The 18,778-nt window shown below is 47.2% G+C and overlaps 1 protein-coding gene across 1 annotated transcript; it reads right to left on the bottom strand.

The window, feature by feature from the left end:
- Window positions 1–1,088: 1,088 nt before the first annotated feature.
- On the bottom strand, window positions 1,089–13,577 carry LOC130131952 (stonustoxin subunit beta-like). Its single transcript, XM_056301679.1, has 5 exons — window positions 13,547–13,577; window positions 12,106–12,507; window positions 4,140–4,202; window positions 3,897–4,036; window positions 1,089–1,487 (listed from the first exon to the last, which is right to left on the bottom strand). Exons 1-5 carry the CDS (start codon window positions 13,575–13,577, stop codon window positions 1,089–1,091), a joined length of 1,035 nt encoding a protein of 344 aa, XP_056157654.1.
- Window positions 13,578–18,778: the final 5,201 nt, after the last annotated feature.

The raw sequence follows: 18,778 nt of genomic DNA, 5'->3' as shown, positions 1-18,778 counted from the left end.
TGATGGTTCTAGATGAGGTTGTGTGATGGTTCTGGATGAGGTTGCGTGATGGTTCTGGATGAGGTTGCGTGATGGTTCTGGATGTTTTCATGTTTGTTGCTCTGCTCCACTTTTAGCTTCCCTAAAGCTGCTGGTCGACGTGTTCGGGCGGCATCAACTGGGGCCCACCTGTCAAAGTAGAAAAGTGATCTTCGGTTTCTTGGCCCGGGCGCTCTCGGGTATCTCGGTAAAGCCGACTCCTGCTCTCAGGGGGAGGTGGAGCGGCCTCCCTCCCCTCCTGCCACATACACACACCCCCTGCCAAATGGAGAAGGGATCAATGGTGTTAGGGATTTACACTATGTGTGCAACTCTATCTAGGCACTTCACAATGGCTCTCCCCCATTAAGGGATGATGGGAAACACTGACAAGCAGGTGGTAATGAAAAGGTTCAAGATGGTGTTTAAATTAAAGCAGCTGTGAAGAGATTTATTCTTTTTATTCTCTCCCTTTGAGTATCATGTCTCCTGGTTGTCTGCGGCTCTGGAGAAAAGTCACGCCATTACCAGTTCCCGTCTGGCAAAACCTAGCACAGTAGCTACACACAAAGACTTATACAGTTCAACTAACAATACGCCGTGCCTGACAATGAAGTCATTTTGATCAGACGATCAGCGCCGCTTTGCTCCACTGCCACTGGAAGTCGCTTATTTCCGGACGTGCGGTATAACCAACACAACAGTTCAGAGTTTCATGAAGAAACCGACAATGCAAGTGGTGCTGTATGACATCAGAGGAGTCACAATCAGGTATACACAGTAGAAGCTGATGAAAAAATGTCCATAGAGAGTGAATGCTTGATGGTATTTCTCTAACACGACAGACCCCCCACACTGACCTCCTCGACTCACCCACATACCGTACCTGAAGACCATATTTACTGGTTTCAAATGGAATTTAGAGCTTCAATTCAGTGAACAAAGCGCAAACACAATGAGACGACCTACAGTGGTGGGTGGATGTTACACATGCCTGTCACACTATCAGCAACATCGCTCCAACAATGAACACAAGAAATGGACAGAAAAACAAGAAAACATTCCCACCATCATTCTGGTCTCTTCAGGATCGTGCATGAGGACTGGACTCCGACCCAGAATCCCGGCAGGATTTTCTTCTCTAACGGAGCCTGAATCCTGTGCAGCAGCTGGACCTCACCCTCCCGAACCAGGTAGAAACAGAGGACTCCCGCCGGCTGGTCGATGTACATGCCAATGGTGGCGCTGTAGGGAACATCGCCGATGTCTTTGTTCAGCCCGTTGAACCAGACCTGGTAGCAGGAGCCGGCCCAACACAAGCCCCACGACTCCTCGTTCTCCCCCAGGCCGCTGGGCCCGCAGTTGGCCCTCCTCCCTGCTCCTTCATACGTGGCCCCGACCACCACCCAGCCAGAATAGTCCACCTCCCAGTAAGCCCTCATGTTCAGAATGCCCTCCTTACACAGCACCTGGAGGGGGGGGGGGGGTGAAGGAAGGAAGAGAGAAAGGAAGAAATAAAAATGAAAGGAGACATAGAAAGAGAACAAAAAAGAAAGGTAGAAAGACAAGAAGGAAGCAAGAAAGGAAGATGAAAGCGAGAAAGGAAGAAAGACAAACAATGAACAGAAGAGAAGAAAGAAAAAGAAAAACAAGACAGACAGGGAGAGGGGAAGAGACAGGGAGAAAGGGAGCAGAAAAACAAAGAGCAAAAAGAAAGGAAGAAAGACAAAGGAAGCAAGAAAGCGGGTGAAAGAAAGAGAAAAAGGGGAGAGATAAGACAAAGAAATGAGAAGAAGGAAGAAAGAAAGAAATGAGAAAGAAGGAAGAAAGAAAAAGTTGGGAAGAAACGTGAAAGAAAGAAAGGAAGATGGCAAGAGAAGGGAAGAAAGAGGGATGGGAAGAGAAAGAAAAGAAGGGAAATACAGGAAAAAGGACAAATGATGAACGTCATATACATTTCTGAGGCAGGTGGGGTTAAGTGAAAGAGTGAATGCTGATGTTAGATGTCAGGTGGTGCTGATGTTAGATGTCAGGTGGTGCTGATGTTAGATGTCAGGTGGTGCTGATGTTAGATGTCAGGTGGTGCTGATGTTAGATGTCAGGTGGTGCTGAAATTAGATGTCAGGTGGTGCTGTTGTTAGATGTCAGGTGGTGCTGATGTTAGATGTCAGACGGTGCTGATGTTAGATGTCAGGTGGTGCTGATGTTAGATGTCAGGCGGTGCTGATGTTAGATGTCAGACGGTGCTGATGTTAGATGTCAGACGGTGCTGATGTTAGATGTCAGACGGTGCTGATGTTAGATGTCAGGTGGTGCTGATGTTAGATGTCAGGTGGTGCTGATGTTAGATGTCAGGTGGTGCTGATGTTAGATGTCAGGTGGTGCTGATGTTAGATGTCAGACGGTGCTGATGTTAGATGTCAGGTGGTGCTGATGTTAGATGTCAGGTGGTGCTGATGTTAGATGTCAGACGGTGCTGATGTTAGATGTCAGACGGTGCTGATGTTAGATGTCAGGTGGTGCTGATGTTAGATGTCAGGTGGGGCTGATGTTAGATGTCAGGTGGGGCTGATGTTAGATGTCAGGTGGGCCTGATGTTAGATGTCAGGTGGTGCTGATGTTAGATGTCAGGTGGGGCTGATGTTAGATGTCAGGTGGGGCTGATGTTAGATGTCAGGTGGTGCTGATGTTAGATGTCAGACGGTGCTGATGTTAGATGTCAGGTGGTGCTGATGTTAGATGTCAGACGGTGCTGTTGTTAGATGTCAGGTGGGCCTGATGTTAGATGTCAGGTGGTGCTGATGTTAGATGTCAGGTGGTGCTGATGTTAGATGTCAGGTGGTGCTGATGTTAGATGTCAGGTGGTGCTGATGTTAGATGTCAGGCGGTGCTGATGTTAGATGTCAGGCGGTGCTGATGTTAGATGTCAGGCGGTGCTGATGTTAGATGTCAGACGGTGCTGATGTTAGATGTCAGGTGGTGCTGATGTTAGATGTCAGGTGGTGCTGATGTTAGATGTCAGGCGGTGCTGATGTTAGATGTCAGGCGGTGCTGATGTTAGATGTCAGGCGGTGCTGATGTTAGATGTCAGGCGGTGCTGATGTTAGATGTCAGGCGGTGCTGATGTTAGATGTCAGGTGGTGCTGATGTTAGATGTCAGGTGGGGCTGATGTTAGATGTCAGGTGGTGCTGATGTTAGATGTCAGGTGGTGCTGATGTTAGATGTCAGGTGGTGCTGATGTTAGATGTCAGACGGTGCTGATGTTAGATGTCAGGCGGTGCTGATGTTAGATGTCAGGCGGTGCTGATGTTAGATGTCAGGCGGTGCTGATGTTAGATGTCAGGTGGTGCTGATGTTAGATGTCAGGTGGTGCTGATGTTAGATGTCAGGTGGTGCTGATGTTAGATGTCAGGTGGTGCTGATGTTAGATGTCAGACGGTGCTGATGTTAGATGTCAGGCGGTGCTGATGTTAGATGTCAGGCGGTGCTGATGTTAGATGTCAGACGGTGCTGATGTTAGATGTCAGGTGGTGCTGATGTTAGATGTCAGGCGGTGCTGATGTTAGATGTCAGGCGGTGCTGATGTTAGATGTCAGGTGGTGCTGTTGGCTGTGTGATGGGGTCGTGGTTGTGTAGGGGTTTAACAAGGAGCTTTGTTCTTGGAGAGTAACTGGTTCAAACCTTAGACGGGAGGAATAATGAAGGAGAAATAAAACATCCTCCCTCAACAGATGGTGTACATGAGGTTGCACTTCTGTTGGGTGGAGCAGATGAGTGGCCTACAGAACTGGACTGGTTTGAATTTGTAGAACTACATGAAGCAGAGGAAGAGTTGAGACGTGCTCAGACTTGACCAAGTGATGAGTTATTGTGTTACCTGTGGCGAGTACTCGTATCTCTCTGGTCTGTCCAGAACGGGACACACTTCCTCCGTCCTACGAGACACCTTGGACCCGCCCTCCGAAATCCACAACATCTTATTGGCCGTCTTCTCATCCAAAGACAAATCGATCCAGTCTAGAAGGGATCGAGTAAGACATCTTCTTTTATGTAACAAGACTAGGAAGAAAATGTGTTCCCCAAACAAATTTTTAAGGTACAATTCAAAGTCTACTCTTACGTGTCATGAGCTCCGCCCTGCTGGTTGGTTCTGGTATATTGGGCACGTATACAGGAACTTTGTCTGCAAGCGGGAAAAGGTCAAGTTAAAGACACACCTTGAGAATTAAAGTCAACACACAGCAGATTCATAAAGCGCCTGCTTGAGTCTTGTCATTCTTACTGGATCTACTTTTCTTTACTACAACAACAGAGAGAAAACGTGACTCAACATGTTGTAGAACTGCTTTACTTTACTGTTTACATGACTATTGATGACTATAAACCAATCACACAAAACATATTCAACTAGCTACACATGTGGTGGTCACATCCAATGCTGACTAAGAGCTGCTGCGGTAGCCTGGTCCCAGACCACTGAACTGCCTCCTCCACTCTGAAAACGCTGCCACCAGCTCATCGCCTGGCGATACCCCCCCCCCCCATCAACGCTTGTCCCTGGTTGGAGAAACAACCGAGCTAATGGTCGTCTTTGTGGGCGGGACTAAAGTTAGTGAAGCTGTGCCAGAGCCAGACAGACCACAGTAGCCGTACACTGTACAAAATATGCAATCTTAACAGCTTTCTCCTTTTTTTATTTTACAGGTTTTTCCAGAAATACAATAAAATTACAAAAATAGACTGTGAACTTACGTGTCTAATGTAAAATAACATGAAAATGAGACTCATGAGTTGGTTAATTTCTGTTCTTTTGCAGTATTTTATCGGTGCCCCGGCTGCCGGAAATTTCCTTTTGTTTAAGGTTTTTTTTTTAACTTTTTTTTACAGTGTGTATGAAATAGACAGAACTATCGAAGCTGATTTAAATAGTTTACGTCTTGTGTCTCTCTTCCTTGTTTATGTCTCAGTACTTTTGGCAGGACCGGACCAGCGGGCCAGCCCTGCAAACGTGGGTGTATGGGGCACCATTGGAAAAAAGTTGCACCTTCTGTTTCCCTGCTCAGCTTTTGCACATTTAGCATTGGCAGATGTTAAAAAAAAAAAAAGTAATACAACTTTCAACTGTCACTTTTTTAAACATTTATATATATAAAATTAAAATTTACATTTGTATTCATATTTAACATTTGCCAATGTTAACTGTGCAGACACTGAGCAGCAAAACAGAAGGTGCAACTTTTTACAAGCGGCGCCCCATGTAGGTGATCATGTCTGGAGTGACTGAGTGACCAGTTTGACAGGACTGGGCCGCTGGATCAGGTGACCAACGACGCTGCTGGTAAACAGTGTGGCGGTTGCGGGTCATCCCACATTTATCGCACGCTAACGACTGGAACACACTGCTGCCCGCGGATACCACTGGAAGACCTGGTTACGCACTGCAGCAGTCCAGTCCAGAGCCGAGCAGGAGAGAAAACAGATCTCCATGGACCACAAATAACAATCACTCTGACAAAACCCTCAGTACAGAGGAACCGGAGACATGCCAAAATATGACTTCTTCATGCAACTGCATCAACCATGCCATGTGACATGCTACCTCAGTACACCCTAACAACAAATATTACTGGGCCCACTTCAGAAAATGGCAGATGAACATTTAATATCCAGGAATTCACATTACAGACACTACTACTGACTAACCCCTGTAACAAACTGGCCACAGTTTCGAACACTGACCCATACACGGTCCAGCCATGTACACTAGGTTTGGACCTGTAGTCTCGTTCTTGTGTTTGCGGGTCTGCTTGTCGTGTCTTCGTGACAACTTCCGTTTCCCCAGCCCTGGAAAACGCTCGGCAACGTTTCACAGAAATCCCTCTGCAACTGAAAACGGCTCTATTTGGAAGAATTGCCGCAGTGTCCTGCAACCGCTCGTGCAGAGGTTTTACTTTGGCATTTAGTGTGAACAGATTTCTTTAATTTGCTATTACCCCACTTAACCAACAAATTGTGTTTGCATAAACGAGACGTTTGACCGACATTGACTGACATTCTTGGTAAACTTGCTGAAGCTGTTTTTTTCCATTATATGCATATTTCCATGTCAACTGGCTATGATGTCAGAGCAACCGCATACATACATACATGCATGCATGCATGCATGCATGCATGCATACATCCATCATACATACATACATGTATTCATACATACATACATACATACATGCATGCATACATCCATCATACATACATACATGTATTCATACATACATACATACATACATGCATGCATACATCATACATACATCATACATACATACATGTATTCATACATGCATGCATACATACATACATCATACATACATCATGTATTCATACATGCATACATGCATGCATGCATACATCATACATGCATACACACATGCATAAATGCATACATACATCATACATACATACATACATACATACATGCATGCATGCATACATCATACGTGCATACACACATGCATACATACATACATACATACATACATACATACATACATACATACATACATACATACATACATACATACATACATACATACATACATACATCATGGTCGGTTAGGGAAAATCAAAATAAAGAAAACTGTTAAAGAAAAGGTAATTTCTGATATTCCCACTGAATGGCCATTTCATTACTACACTGTAAATTCTAACAAGTTAAATTTACTTTAAAAAAAAGTTAGGAAACTGATTACCTTGGGAAACGTCAGGTTTTTTTTAAGTAAACTTAACTTTTGGACTTGTATGCCTACCAGCCGTCGTCACCCCAACAGCCGGCATTTGCCGATATATATTTATACCGCCCCCCCCCGCCCGCGCCTGTCGACCATGAAGTAATTTGTCGTCTATGCAAAAGAGAAGATTCTAACAGTTTGCACAAGCATTAATGTGAAAATCTAGTTTTACTGAAACGTCACAGCTACTCTTCATCAATTACACAAAATAAACCATGTTGAGATCTTGAGAAGCACTTTAATATATGATGCAACTTGATTGATTGATTGAGAGCTTTGCTAAGCAATAAGCTGTAAAGACAGGCTGAACAGCTGTCCAACATGATTTGGGAAGAAATAAAAAGAAGTCCCGTCGGTTTCGTTCTACCAGCCAGTGAAAGCTGCCGTTACCGGATTCCAGACATTAAATTCATGGGACAGTTTTAAAGCGGTCAAACGAGCTGCTCGTTTCTTTGTCAGCACACCGTCAATCTCAACAACTCACCCAGTAACACAAACTGGCTGCGGAAAATGAACGGCGGGGAAAGACGTTCTTGTTTAAACTTCACATCCCGTGCTGCAGTGCCCACCGCACCAACGTTTACCCTTCAGTAGTCCCACAACAGCTGTGTCCCTTCAGTAGTCCCACAACAGCTGTGTCCCTTCAGTAGTCCCACAACAGCTGTGTCCCTTCAGTAGTCCCACAGCAGCTGTGAGTCCCTTCAGTAGTCCCACAGCAGCTGTGTCCCTTCAGTAGTCCCACAACAGCTGTGTCCCTTCAGTAGTCCCACAGCAGCTGTGAGTCCCTTCAGTAGTCCCACAGCAGCTGTGAGTCCCTTCAGTAGTCCCACAACAGCTGAGTCCCTTCAGTAGTCCCACAGCAGCTGTGAGTCCCTTCAGTAGTCCCACAGCAGCTGTGAGTCCCTTCAGTAGTCCCACAGCAGCTGTGAGTCCCTTCAGTAGTCCCACAACAGCTGTGAGTCCCTTCAGTAGTCCCACAGCAGCTGTGAGTCCCTTCAGTAGTCCCACAACAGCTGAGTCCCTTCAGTAGTCCCACAGCAGCTGTGTCCCTTCAGTAGTCCCACAACAGCTGTGTCCCTTCAGTAGTCCCACAACAGCTGTGTCCCTTCAGTAGTCCCACAACAGCTGTGTCCCTTCAGTAGTCCCACAACAGCTGTGTGTCCCTTCAGTAGTCCCACAACAGCTGTGTGTCCCTTCAGTAGTCCCACAAAAGCTGTGGGTCCCTTCAGTAGTCCCACAGCAGCTGTGTGTCCCTTCAGTAGTCCCACAGCAGCTGTGAGTCCCTTCAGTAGTCCCACAGCAGCTGTGTGTCCCTTCAGTAGTCCCACAGCAGCTGTGAGTCCCTTCAGTAGTCCCACAACAGCTGTGTCCCTTCAGTAGTCCCACAGCAGCAGTGAGTCCCTTCAGTAGTCCCACAGCAGCTGTGAGTCCCTTCAGTAGTCCCACAACAGCTGTGTCCCTTCAGTAGACCCACAGCAGCTGTGAGTCCCTTCAGTAGTCCCACAACAGCTGTGAGTCCCTTCAGTAGACCCACAGCAGCTGTGTCCCTTCAGTAGACCCACAGCAGCTGTCCCTTCAGTAGACCCACAGCAGCTGTGAGTCCCTTCAGTAGTCCCACAGCAGCTGTGTGTCCCTTCAGTAGTCCCACAGCAGCTGTGTGTCCCTTCAGTAGTCCCACAGCAGCAGTGAGTCCCTTCAGTAGTCCCACAACAGCTGTGAGTCCCTTCAGTAGTCCCACAGCAGCTGTGAGTCCCTTCAGTAGTCCCACAGCAGCTGTGTGTCCCTTCAGTAGTCCCACAGCAGCTGTGAGTCCCTTCAGTAGACCCACAGCAGCTGTGTGTCCCTTCAGTAGTCCCACAGCAGCTGTGTGTCCCTTCAGTAGTCCCACAACAGCTGTGTCCCTTCAGTAGTCCCACAGCAGCTGTGAGTCCCTTCAGTAGTCCCACAGCAGCTGTGAGTCCCTTCAGTAGTCCCACAACAGCTGTGAGTCCCTTCAGTAGTCCCACAACAGCTGTGTGTCCCTTCAGTAGTCCCACAGCAGCTGTGTGTCCCTTCAGTAGTCCCACAACAGCTGTGTCCCTTCAGTAGTCCCACAGCAGCTGTGAGTCCCTTCAGTAGTCCCACAGCAACTGTGTCCCTCCAGTAGTCCCACAGCAGCTGTGTGTCTGTTGTCAGTGTTCACATTGCTTTGTGTTCTGTCAGTGCTTTATGAGTGAGCTCTATTGAATTCTACTAAGGAAAACCAAAGAGGTGGAGGATAAGCCCGGGGAGAAATGGATCTTAATCCGACCTTGACCCAGTGCTTCTGACTACCCACCATGCTCAGTAGCCTACTGCTGTAAACCAGCCTGCTTTGGCCCACCTTAACAACCCTGTATTCACAAGCAGCATGCAAACATCAAGTGTAATGAAGCAGCTTACCAGCGAGACTCAGGTTTGGTGCGGGTTTGACTACATGAAGAACGTCGCTTTGCATCTTGGGTTACCCAGTGTTGTGTGTGTACTTCAGTACTGTACAAGTTACGAAGCTGATGAAGGTTTTGTTCATATCCATGAACATACATTTTGGATAACAGCCCTGAGTAACCCGTTACGACGCTTCCTTATGACAAGTCACACATTGTCCTGAAGCGGATCGAGGTGTGTTTGTGACCAGGGTTTCTGGCTAACATCAGTAAGCACAAAATATCCAAGCCGAGACGAAGATTCACACAACAGCATAGACTGCACATCCCAAATGCTGACAAGCTACTGTTGAGTAAACACACCCGCTGTGAGATTATCAAGCAGAATCCTCACAGCGGTGCTGATGAAGACCACTGGTGGATCAGTCATTACCGCTGATACCAGACTACATGTGGCCACCCAGCTAACACACGCATTTTTCAAGTTGTTCCAAGGCTGTCAATCGATTTGAACCATTTTAAGGAATGAAGACGCATCAACTGAGATTTAAATTCAGCTTCCTTCGAGTGTGGAAAGATTACACAGTTCCATACTTCTTCTGACGAGAACTGTTCAGGCTCCTTTGGCAAGTTGTGACTGGCTGTTTTTTTGCCAGCTAGTGAAATGAATTTAATTCATTCACAGATTCATTATTCCATTAATTGGATTGTGAAGGCCCTCATAGAGGGGATGCTGGGATGCGGTGCTGTGATGTGTCAGATGTGACAGATTGACAGCTCTATAAAACAAGCGTCTACTCGAGTCGAATTAGAATTTGGACTCCACGGCAAATAGTGCTGTACCTGGTTTATTGGTCTCCGAGAGGAATTTGGCTGTGTTGGGTCTGGTCGGCATCTTCAGACTGCGTGCTAAGAAACAAAACGAGTCCTGCGTCCTGCGGGAAATTTCCAAGGAAAATGCTCGCACTCTTTGTTCTGGATGTGACTCATATATACGTATATCCCTTATTTAAAGGCAAGTTGAGGGAGGGAGGGAGGGGTTAGGGGGGTCTTTGGAGATGTCAAAAGAAGGAGGTTGAGGTCAGTGAAGGTTTTGCACGGCAGGGAGTATAGGGTGGGGGTTGTGCATGCTCTTGACACTGATATATGGATGGCAGGGAGGTTTGCCTGGTCATTTGAAACTCCTGTAAGCTGAGGAGTTTGATCGGAGAAGCGAGAAGAAAATGGACCCAAACATGAGGGGAACGTAAGATTCCCTGAGGTCCTGTCTCTACACTGTCAAAGACAGTGGCGCAAGGCGAACCAAGCCAAACAAAACGAACCAGTCTTCATTCATGGTACAGTGCGGAATCTGATTTACATATACTGAACTCCAATGGACCCTTTATTTTATGCTTTCAGAATTGCGCCAGGTGAAAATGACAGGTTGCGAACATTAGTGAGTGTACCAGTGAAAGTGCTGATGAAAGCGAAGCATGTCACAGGGCAAAATTAACACTCATGATGTTTCTCGACTTGCGAGCTATATCAGGGACTCCTACGGCTCGTTTCCTGTTTGTTCCCTCTTGGTGGCACGGTGGCGCAGTGGTTAGCGCTGTCGCCTAACAGCGAGAAGGTCCTGGGTTCGAACCGCGGGGTCATCCCAGGTCATCCTCTGTGTGGAGTTTGCATGTTCTCCCCGTGTCTGCGGTGGGTTTTCTCCGGGTGCTCCGGTTTCCCCCACCGTCAGAAAGACATGCATGTCAGGGTTAATACTCCTGTCTGTGCCCCTGACCGAGGCATGGCAAGACGAACAGGAGTTGGTCCCCGGGCGCTGCACGGCGCTGCCCACTGCTGCTAGCTACACAGCTAGGATGGGGTAAAGGCAGAGTGTAATTTCCCCACGGGGATCATTAAACGTGTATCAAAATCCAAAAAATCAAGTTGGTCATTTTCCTGTATGTGTGCCTGCGGTCATTTTAAAAGGAGCTAATATTTTGTTTATTGATTTTTCCCATTTCTGTTTTCACTTTTGAGAAAGATGGTGCCATTAGCTCTATTTTTGGGGCTTTTGTCTGCTCAGATTACGGTAGGTTTAGGATGTTGGGGGGAATTCTGGTCTGATGGCCCCAGAGCATCTCCGTTACTTTGTTCTTTTGGGCCTTCTGGGCCCCTTAGGTACTCCTTTTAAGTATTTTGGGTTCTTGCCTGTATAGAAATTTGCACTCTCAACCTCTGGCTGTATTTAATTGAAGTCAAGTCAAGTCAGGTTTATTTGTATAGCCCATAATCATAAGGTAGTCCCAAAGCGCTTTACAGTCAGTAAAATAAACAACAATATACAACAGTATACGACACCCTCTATCCTTGGACCCTCGACCCAAATCAGGAAAACCTTATCAGGAAAAAAATATGAGAGAAACCTCTGGAAGAGCACCAGAAGAGGGATCCCTCTTCCAGGACAGACAGCCGTGCAGTAGGTGTCAAATGCACAAAATACACAAAAATAGAAGAAAGCCTTTATTGTCATTGTATAGAATACAACGAAATTAAGATGGCTGCTCCTAATCAGTGCATTAAAGACATAAGGAACCAAAACAAAACACAAACAAACACAATATCCAAAAAATCCCAGCCAACAACACAGGTTCTAAAATAATGAATAAGATAAATAAATAATGTGATTTTGTACTCGAATGAATATACTTATTGCACTAGTATGAATGTACTTGTAGGTTGGTGCCTTGCATGACATCCTCTGCCATCAGTGTGTGTGTGTGTGTGTGTGTGTGTGTGTGAATGGGTGAATGTGCAGCATATATTATAAAGGGCTTTGAGTGGTCAGTAGACTAGAAAAAGAGCGCTAAATAAATGCAGTCCATTTGCCATTCAGTGCCTATTTGGGAGTTCAGTGTACTTATGGCCCAGGGAAGGAAACTGTTTTTAAATATGGTGGTCTGTACTCTAATGGTCCCGTTGTGCCTGCCAGAGGGCATCATGTCAAACAGGTGGTGTCCAGGATGAGAAGAGTATTTTAAAATGTTCTTGGCTCTGCCAAGGCAGCAGGAGCTGGAGATGTCTTCCAGGGCGGGCAGAGGGCAGCCGATGATTTCCTGTGCGGTGTTGATGACCCTCTGAAGAGCTCTCCTGTTTGTTGCTGAGCAACCGGTGTACCATGCTGAGATGCAGTACACCAGTACACTCTCGATGGAGGAGTGGTTGAAGGTCACCAGCAGCTTTTCTTCCAGCTTGTTTTCCCTCAGCACTTTCAGGAAGTGTAGTTGCCGCGGTGCCCTCTTGACAACTACAGCGGTGTTAGCTGACCAGGAGAGGTCCTCAGAGATGTGGGATCCCTGGAATTTGAGTCTGGGAACCTTTTTCACACATCTCCATTGATGTAGAGTGGGGCAGGGTCTGCTCTGTGATTCCTGAAGTCAATGATGAGTTCTTTTGTTTTTTTTTTTGGTGTTCAGTGTCAGGTTGTTTACCGAACACCACCCTGTCAATTTCTGGACCTCATCTCTGTAGGCCGACCACAGTGGTGTCGTCTGCAAATGTATTGATGGTGTTAGTGGGATGGGTTGGAGGGCAGTCATAGGTGTATAGAGCACAGAGTAATGGACTCAGCGCACAGCTTTGTGGGGAGCCAGTGCTGAGCGTGAGGGTGGAGGAGAGGTGGGGGCCAGGTTTATGTTTGTAGGCGGTTAGTGAAGAAGTCTTTTGTCCATGTGCAGGTGGGAAGGGGGGGGGGTTAATCAGACAGTTTGCAGACTAGCATGTCTGGGATGATTGTATTGAATGCTGCGCTATAGTCTATGAAGAGCATCCTTACAAAGGTCCCCCAGTGTTCCAAGTGACTCAGCATGGTCTGAATAGCTGCGGTTATGGCATTTTCAGGGAACCTATTTGCTCTATGAGCAAACTGACTTGGGTAGAAGGAGGGAGGGAGGCTGACTTTCATGTGCTGAGAGACCAGTCTCCAAAACACTTCATGATTACTGAAGTGAGCGTGATCGGTCTTAAGTCGCTTAGATTGTCAATGGCTGGCTTTAGGCTGAATTTAGACAGGTTGGCACAATGGTTTGTGTCAGGGAAAGATTAAAGATCTCAGTGAAGACCCCTGACAGCTGGTCAGCACATGCTTTAAGTATTTTCCCTGTAAATCTGTCAGGACCAGCAACCTTCCTCAGGTTCCCTGACCTGAACACACCTTTTACTTTATGTTCCCGCAGAGTGAGTGTGTGAGTGCCGGAGGCAGGTGGAGGCAGTGGATCTCTGTTAGGCCTTTTTACTTCAAAACGGGCAAAGAAACGGTTCAGTTCCTCTGCCGGCAAGGAGAGTGAGGCCACTGCTCTTACCTGAATCTTTATTTCTGTTGCAGCGACGCATCGTGCAGCCTGCTAGCCATACTGCTGCTTCTGGGATTTGTGGCTGAAGCCAGGTTTTCATTATAATCAACACACAGCAATTGCGAACAAAGCTGTTTGCAGCAATCTGTCGCACCAACTCGTCCATTTTGTGAGCGATGGATCTGACATTGGTGAGAAAGATGCTTGGTAGTGGAGGTTTGTATGGTTGTTTCCTTAGCCTGGTTGTTAAACCCGACCCGTAGTGATGTGCGGGTCTAGTAAGCCAGACCCGAACCTGCCCGACCCACGGGTTCAGGTTGGGCTCGCTAGAAAATATCACGGGTTCGGGCAGGTCGAGTCAAAAAGAGACAAAGCAGCGTTCCCAGTAAGTTATAAATAACTTACAGAAATATGGTGTGCAATAGACTGCGCACTACTAGTCCAACTTTTCTGTCACTCTCTCTCGCTATCTCTCTCTCTCTCTGTCTCTAAAATTTAAATTCAAATTCTCTCTCTCTCTCTGTCCCTCGCTCTCAAATACACATATGCATATACGCGAGCAGCTTTATGATCGGTTTGCGATTGTGGTTTTGGTCAGTGCATGTGTTGAGGCTTCCATACGAGATGTTTCCCTAAGTGGTGTTCGTAGCTTTTCTTTACAGGGCCAAAACTTTTTTTGGGGTCAGAAAGAAGAGGTTACCACTGACTATGTGGCAGACTTAATCAGAGAAAAGTTAAAAACAGGTGATGCTAAGGTTGCACACAAAGAGAGCCAAAAAAGTAAGGTGTGGGGGAGATCCGGGAAGGGTGTCCTGTCCGATGACACCATTACAGACTGTGTTATCTATTTGAGTTGTGAGGCATTATATACATATGATGGCCATAAGACAGGTAGGCATTCATGCTGTGGGCCCGCTGCCCCACAGCCTAGCAAGCCCACTCAACAAGCCTCATCAAATCAGCCCTTGATGTCAGCATTCGTTAAGAACAAGGCGCCACTGGCAGTGAAACTAACCTCGTGGACGGTTTTGTGGAGGTCTGCTGCTCTGACTTGCACCCATTTGATATCGTGTCCAGTGACGGGTTTACTCGTGCGGCACAAGGGCTAATGAATATCGGTGCACGTTTTGGGGCAGTGGATGCCGACTACGTCACCCCTCACAGGCAGACCATCTGGGACAGAGCAAAAGAGCTGCCAAAGAAAAGAGAAAAAGCCAGTCTCTGTCAGTCTAACATTTAAACCAAGACATTAGTCCGTGTTCGTCCCCCCGAGGAGAAGCAGCTCGTCCATTTTGTTGGGCAGGGAGCAGAGATTCGCCAGGTGAATCGCCGGGAGTGCAGGTCGAAATCCCCGCTGTCAGAGCCTCACCAGCCCACTTCCCCCGTCTGCGTCGTCTCCATGTGTCACAGAGAGCGGAAGGGGGGGAGACACCCTGGACAGGCCGCCAGTCCATCACAGGCCCCCCCCCACCCACACACACACACACACACACACACACCTTCTTGCTGTGAGGCGACCCAGCTAACCGCTGCGCCACCGTGCGGCCTTAAACAGTTATTCTCCAGCGAAACTGATCGGGTTCAAATGACGGGAGACACACACAGAGAATAAACAAAAACAAGGAAAGTGCTAGAAAAGCGCTGCACCGAGGCTGCCAGCCACGGCGCCATCTTGATAACTCGTCAATTTAAAGTGTATTAAAATGTAATTTGAAGTATTGTAACCGGTTATTTTCTTGCTCGGTGCGGGATTCGATACGGGGTGAACTGCACCACAAGGCGACGTCACTAACCGTTCGGCTAGCGGGTTAATTATAATTAACCTGTGTGTGTGTGTGTGTGTGTGTGTGTGTGTGTGTGTGTGTGTGTGTGTGTGTGTGTGTGTGTGTGTGTGTGTGTGTGTGTGTGTGTGTGTGTGTGTGTGTGTGTGTGTGTGTGTGTGTGTGTGTGTGTGTGTGTGTGTGTGTGTTACTTTTCCTGTCTCCGTCTTCTGACCACCTTGGCCGGAAGTTACAGGGGAACTTATTTGGGGTCCAGGGTCGAAGTTCGCTAGCTAGCTAAGCTCCGGAGTACAACCCAACACAGTTCAATAGTTCACTTCGTCTGAAAATGGTGAGGACACCGTCTTCTCTCTCTGGAAACACATTTAATCCTTCTTCACAGCTGCACAAAACGTTGACATAGGTCCCAATATATCACAGTTCTTAGTAATAGTATTTCCTTTCACTTGCGCGGAGCTCCCACTACCGTTCGCGCCAAACAACAACTTCCTCATTCGCCCCTCCCTACCAACCAATCAGAGTACGACCCCAGATCTCGCTCTTAAAGCGGTACACCCTTATTTACCAACAGCGTGTACGCTCGCTGAAACGTCCCGGTTTAAGGAAAAACGGGGAAAGGTTTGACAGGCGGACGGTCGGAGGTTTAAAAGCTCGTCCCTGCTGAATGTGACCAGAGAGTGAGAGCTGGAAACCGACCAGATGAACAAAAACAGAAACCGTAGCTGACCAGCGCAGAACCGAGGTCGCCATCTTGAGTGCAGGTGCATTGTGGGTAGTGTGGTGTATCATGGGTAGCAGTGTGCTTTGGCTGCAGTGATTTTGTTATTTGTTGGTCGAGCGTATATTGAGCTGTTGTACGTGTAAACTACTAATAAGACACGTTAGTCCCTAGCTAGCTAACGGGTCTGATCCTTTAGCCGAGCGGTTAGTGATGTCGCCTTGTGGCGCAGTACACCCCGTATCGAATCCCGCACCGGGCAAGAAAATAACCGGTTACATAAGGTTGAAGCGATTTTTAATTGATAGTATCTAACCGGGTATTGTTCCGATATTGTCACCTACCTAATTTTGGATCCAAATATTGAGAACTGAGCTTCCGAAGGATCTATTTTAGGGTGGAGCCAGTCAGAAAAGTAGTAGAAACGACTAAGCGGTTCAAAAACAAAGGAAGAGTGACAGAAGAAATACTTGTCGCTGAACCTACGGTCATCTATTTTATTTTGTTCATTTTTTAAAAAAAATTACAAGGCACCAGTTCATATGTCTTTGCCTTGTGACGTCATTGAATATTGTAGCCTTCTCTGCCTCCTGTTCGAGTCTGGCATCTGTTTCTGGTCCAGCATATTTGTAATCTTTAACTAATTACCCATTTACTGGGTTACTTCTCCTGCCAGCAGTGTGGGGAGCCGTGTGCTACAGCAGCACAGTTCGCACAAGCATTAGCGCCACAGCAGGGATGTCAGCAGTGGATAGGGTTGCCAACCTCCTGAAATGGAAATAGGGGATGCTGGCGGGGGGTGGACGGACTATATGACCCTAGACTGAGGAGCAAACAAATATCTGATTATTGCATAATGCTCATTTTGTCCAAAACAATGGGCCTTGCTCTTACACCTGCATTACCCTTTAGCAGTAGACTTACGTAAAGACGTGACATAAAAATGCCCACATACTTGCTTGTGAGGAGTCCTGTCAATAATCACGTCGAGGAAACTGCAATGGCTCCTCGTCACTAATGGAGAAACCACGGAGGCGGACGGGGCAGCTGGCCTTGTACACGTTCTCCCTCACGCATCCCAGTAATCGTTTTCCCATTCCCTTCTTTCTGTGTTTCCATCCATCATCCGAACCACTTGTCCGCGGGAATGCTGGAGCCTATCCTAGCAGTCACTGGGCGGCAGGCGGGGAGACACCCTGGACAGGCTGCCAGGTCATCACACAGGGCCCACACACACACACACACACACACACACCTAGGGCCAATTCAGTACGGCCTATTCACCTGACCTACATGTCTTTGGACTGTGGGAGGAAACCAGAGCCCCCGGAGGAAACCCACGCAGACCCGGGGAGAACATGCAAACTCCACACAGAGGACGACCCGGGACGACCCCAAGGTTGGACTACCCCGGGGCTCGAACCCAGGACCTTCTTGCTGTGGGGTCATCGTGCCGCCTCTTTCTGTAGTTTTTGTCATCTTTTTTTTTGGTGGTGGTTGACTACACTCACAGGTTGGTTGCCATTTTTAAAAATCTGTCAGGCGTATCATTGGTCGTGACTCACGACCAATGACAAGCCAATTCTCCGTTTCAGTAGTGGAACACAACATGACAGATGGGCGAGGGTCTAAGGACAGGATGTTGTGTTGCTGTAAAGCCCCTTGAGGCAAATTTGTATTGGGCTATACAAATAAAATTGACTTGACGTAGGGACAACAGAGAAGGAGGGTTTCCCTCTATCACACAAATCGCCCAGTCTTAATAGTCTAGTCCAGGGGTGGGCACTCTTACTCAGAAAGGGCCGGTGTGGGTGCAGGTCTTTGTTCCAACCAAGCAGTTACATGCCTGAGTCTCCTAATCAAGTTCCTCAGCAAAGACTCTGCTGGCTGATTGGTGGGATCAGGTGTGTAACTGCTTGGTTGCAACAAAAGCCTTCACCCACACCGGCCCTTCCTGGATAAGACTGCCCAGCCCTGCCTGTAGCTAATATTTCCCCCCCATAGATTTGTACTGGATTGATTCTCAAAGATACGGAAGGAAACGTGTCCCGTATCTGTTTGGTATGGAACATGCATTGATTCAGTATTTTACGGGACGGCTAAAAGCTAAGCTAAACGTTAGTGGCAGATAGCAAAAGGCAAGTAGCTGGTCATCTACGAGCTAGCAACAAGTAACACACACATGAAAACTAAATTTAAGATACACAAAAAAAGGCAGATAAAGTAGTTACTCAACAGCAGGGGCGGATCTACAGGGTGGCAAGGGGTGGCAGCTGCCACCTCTGGGACACAGTCTTGCCACCCTTGTTGCCACTCCATTTATAAATCAGATATGTTTTTAAAGTATATTTTATGTGCATGCATGGCGAAGGTCAATGAGACCCGCACCAAACTCATCTCAAACAGAAGTCGCCGATTTAGAATCCCCCCTCCCAGGCGCGGATCTACAGTCTTGCCACCCCAGGAAAAAATCTCTAGATCCGCCACTGCTCAACAGTGTGACTACAGCAGAAAAACTAACAATACGTTCAACGCATTTAAGGAGTAACAAAGACGACAAGGAAAATCTAACAGAGGATGAGGCGAGGGGAGTAGCCGATCCCACACCGTCTGTTACTAAATCACTGCAATCAATGCGTTTTTTTTTGTCTTTATTTGTGTTTACAGAGATTACAACACCTGAAAATGTGCATTTTTAGACAACAAGACAGGTCAAAGTTGATGTGACTTACTCAACATGTT

Source organism: Lampris incognitus, assembly GCF_029633865.1.
Source record: "Lampris incognitus isolate fLamInc1 chromosome 17 unlocalized genomic scaffold, fLamInc1.hap2 SUPER_17_unloc_1, whole genome shotgun sequence".
Taxonomy (NCBI): Eukaryota; Metazoa; Chordata; class Actinopteri; order Lampriformes; family Lampridae; genus Lampris; species Lampris incognitus.
This window is presented reverse-complemented; position numbering and strand designations above follow the sequence as displayed.

Bases quoted from the DNA above. Each gene is read 5' to 3' on its own strand.
- LOC130131952 (XM_056301679.1), bottom strand. From the start codon at position 13,577: ATGCGTCGCTGCAACAGAAATAAAGATTCAG. The intron at 4,203-12,105 runs GTACACTGAACT...TCCCGCTTGCAG, and splicing joins TTTCCTTCCCTGGGCCATAA to ACAAAGTTCCTGTATACGTG. The intron at 4,037-4,139 runs GTAAGAGTAGAC...GATCCCTTCTAG, and splicing joins CAGGGCGGAGCTCATGACAC to ACTGGATCGATTTGTCTTTG.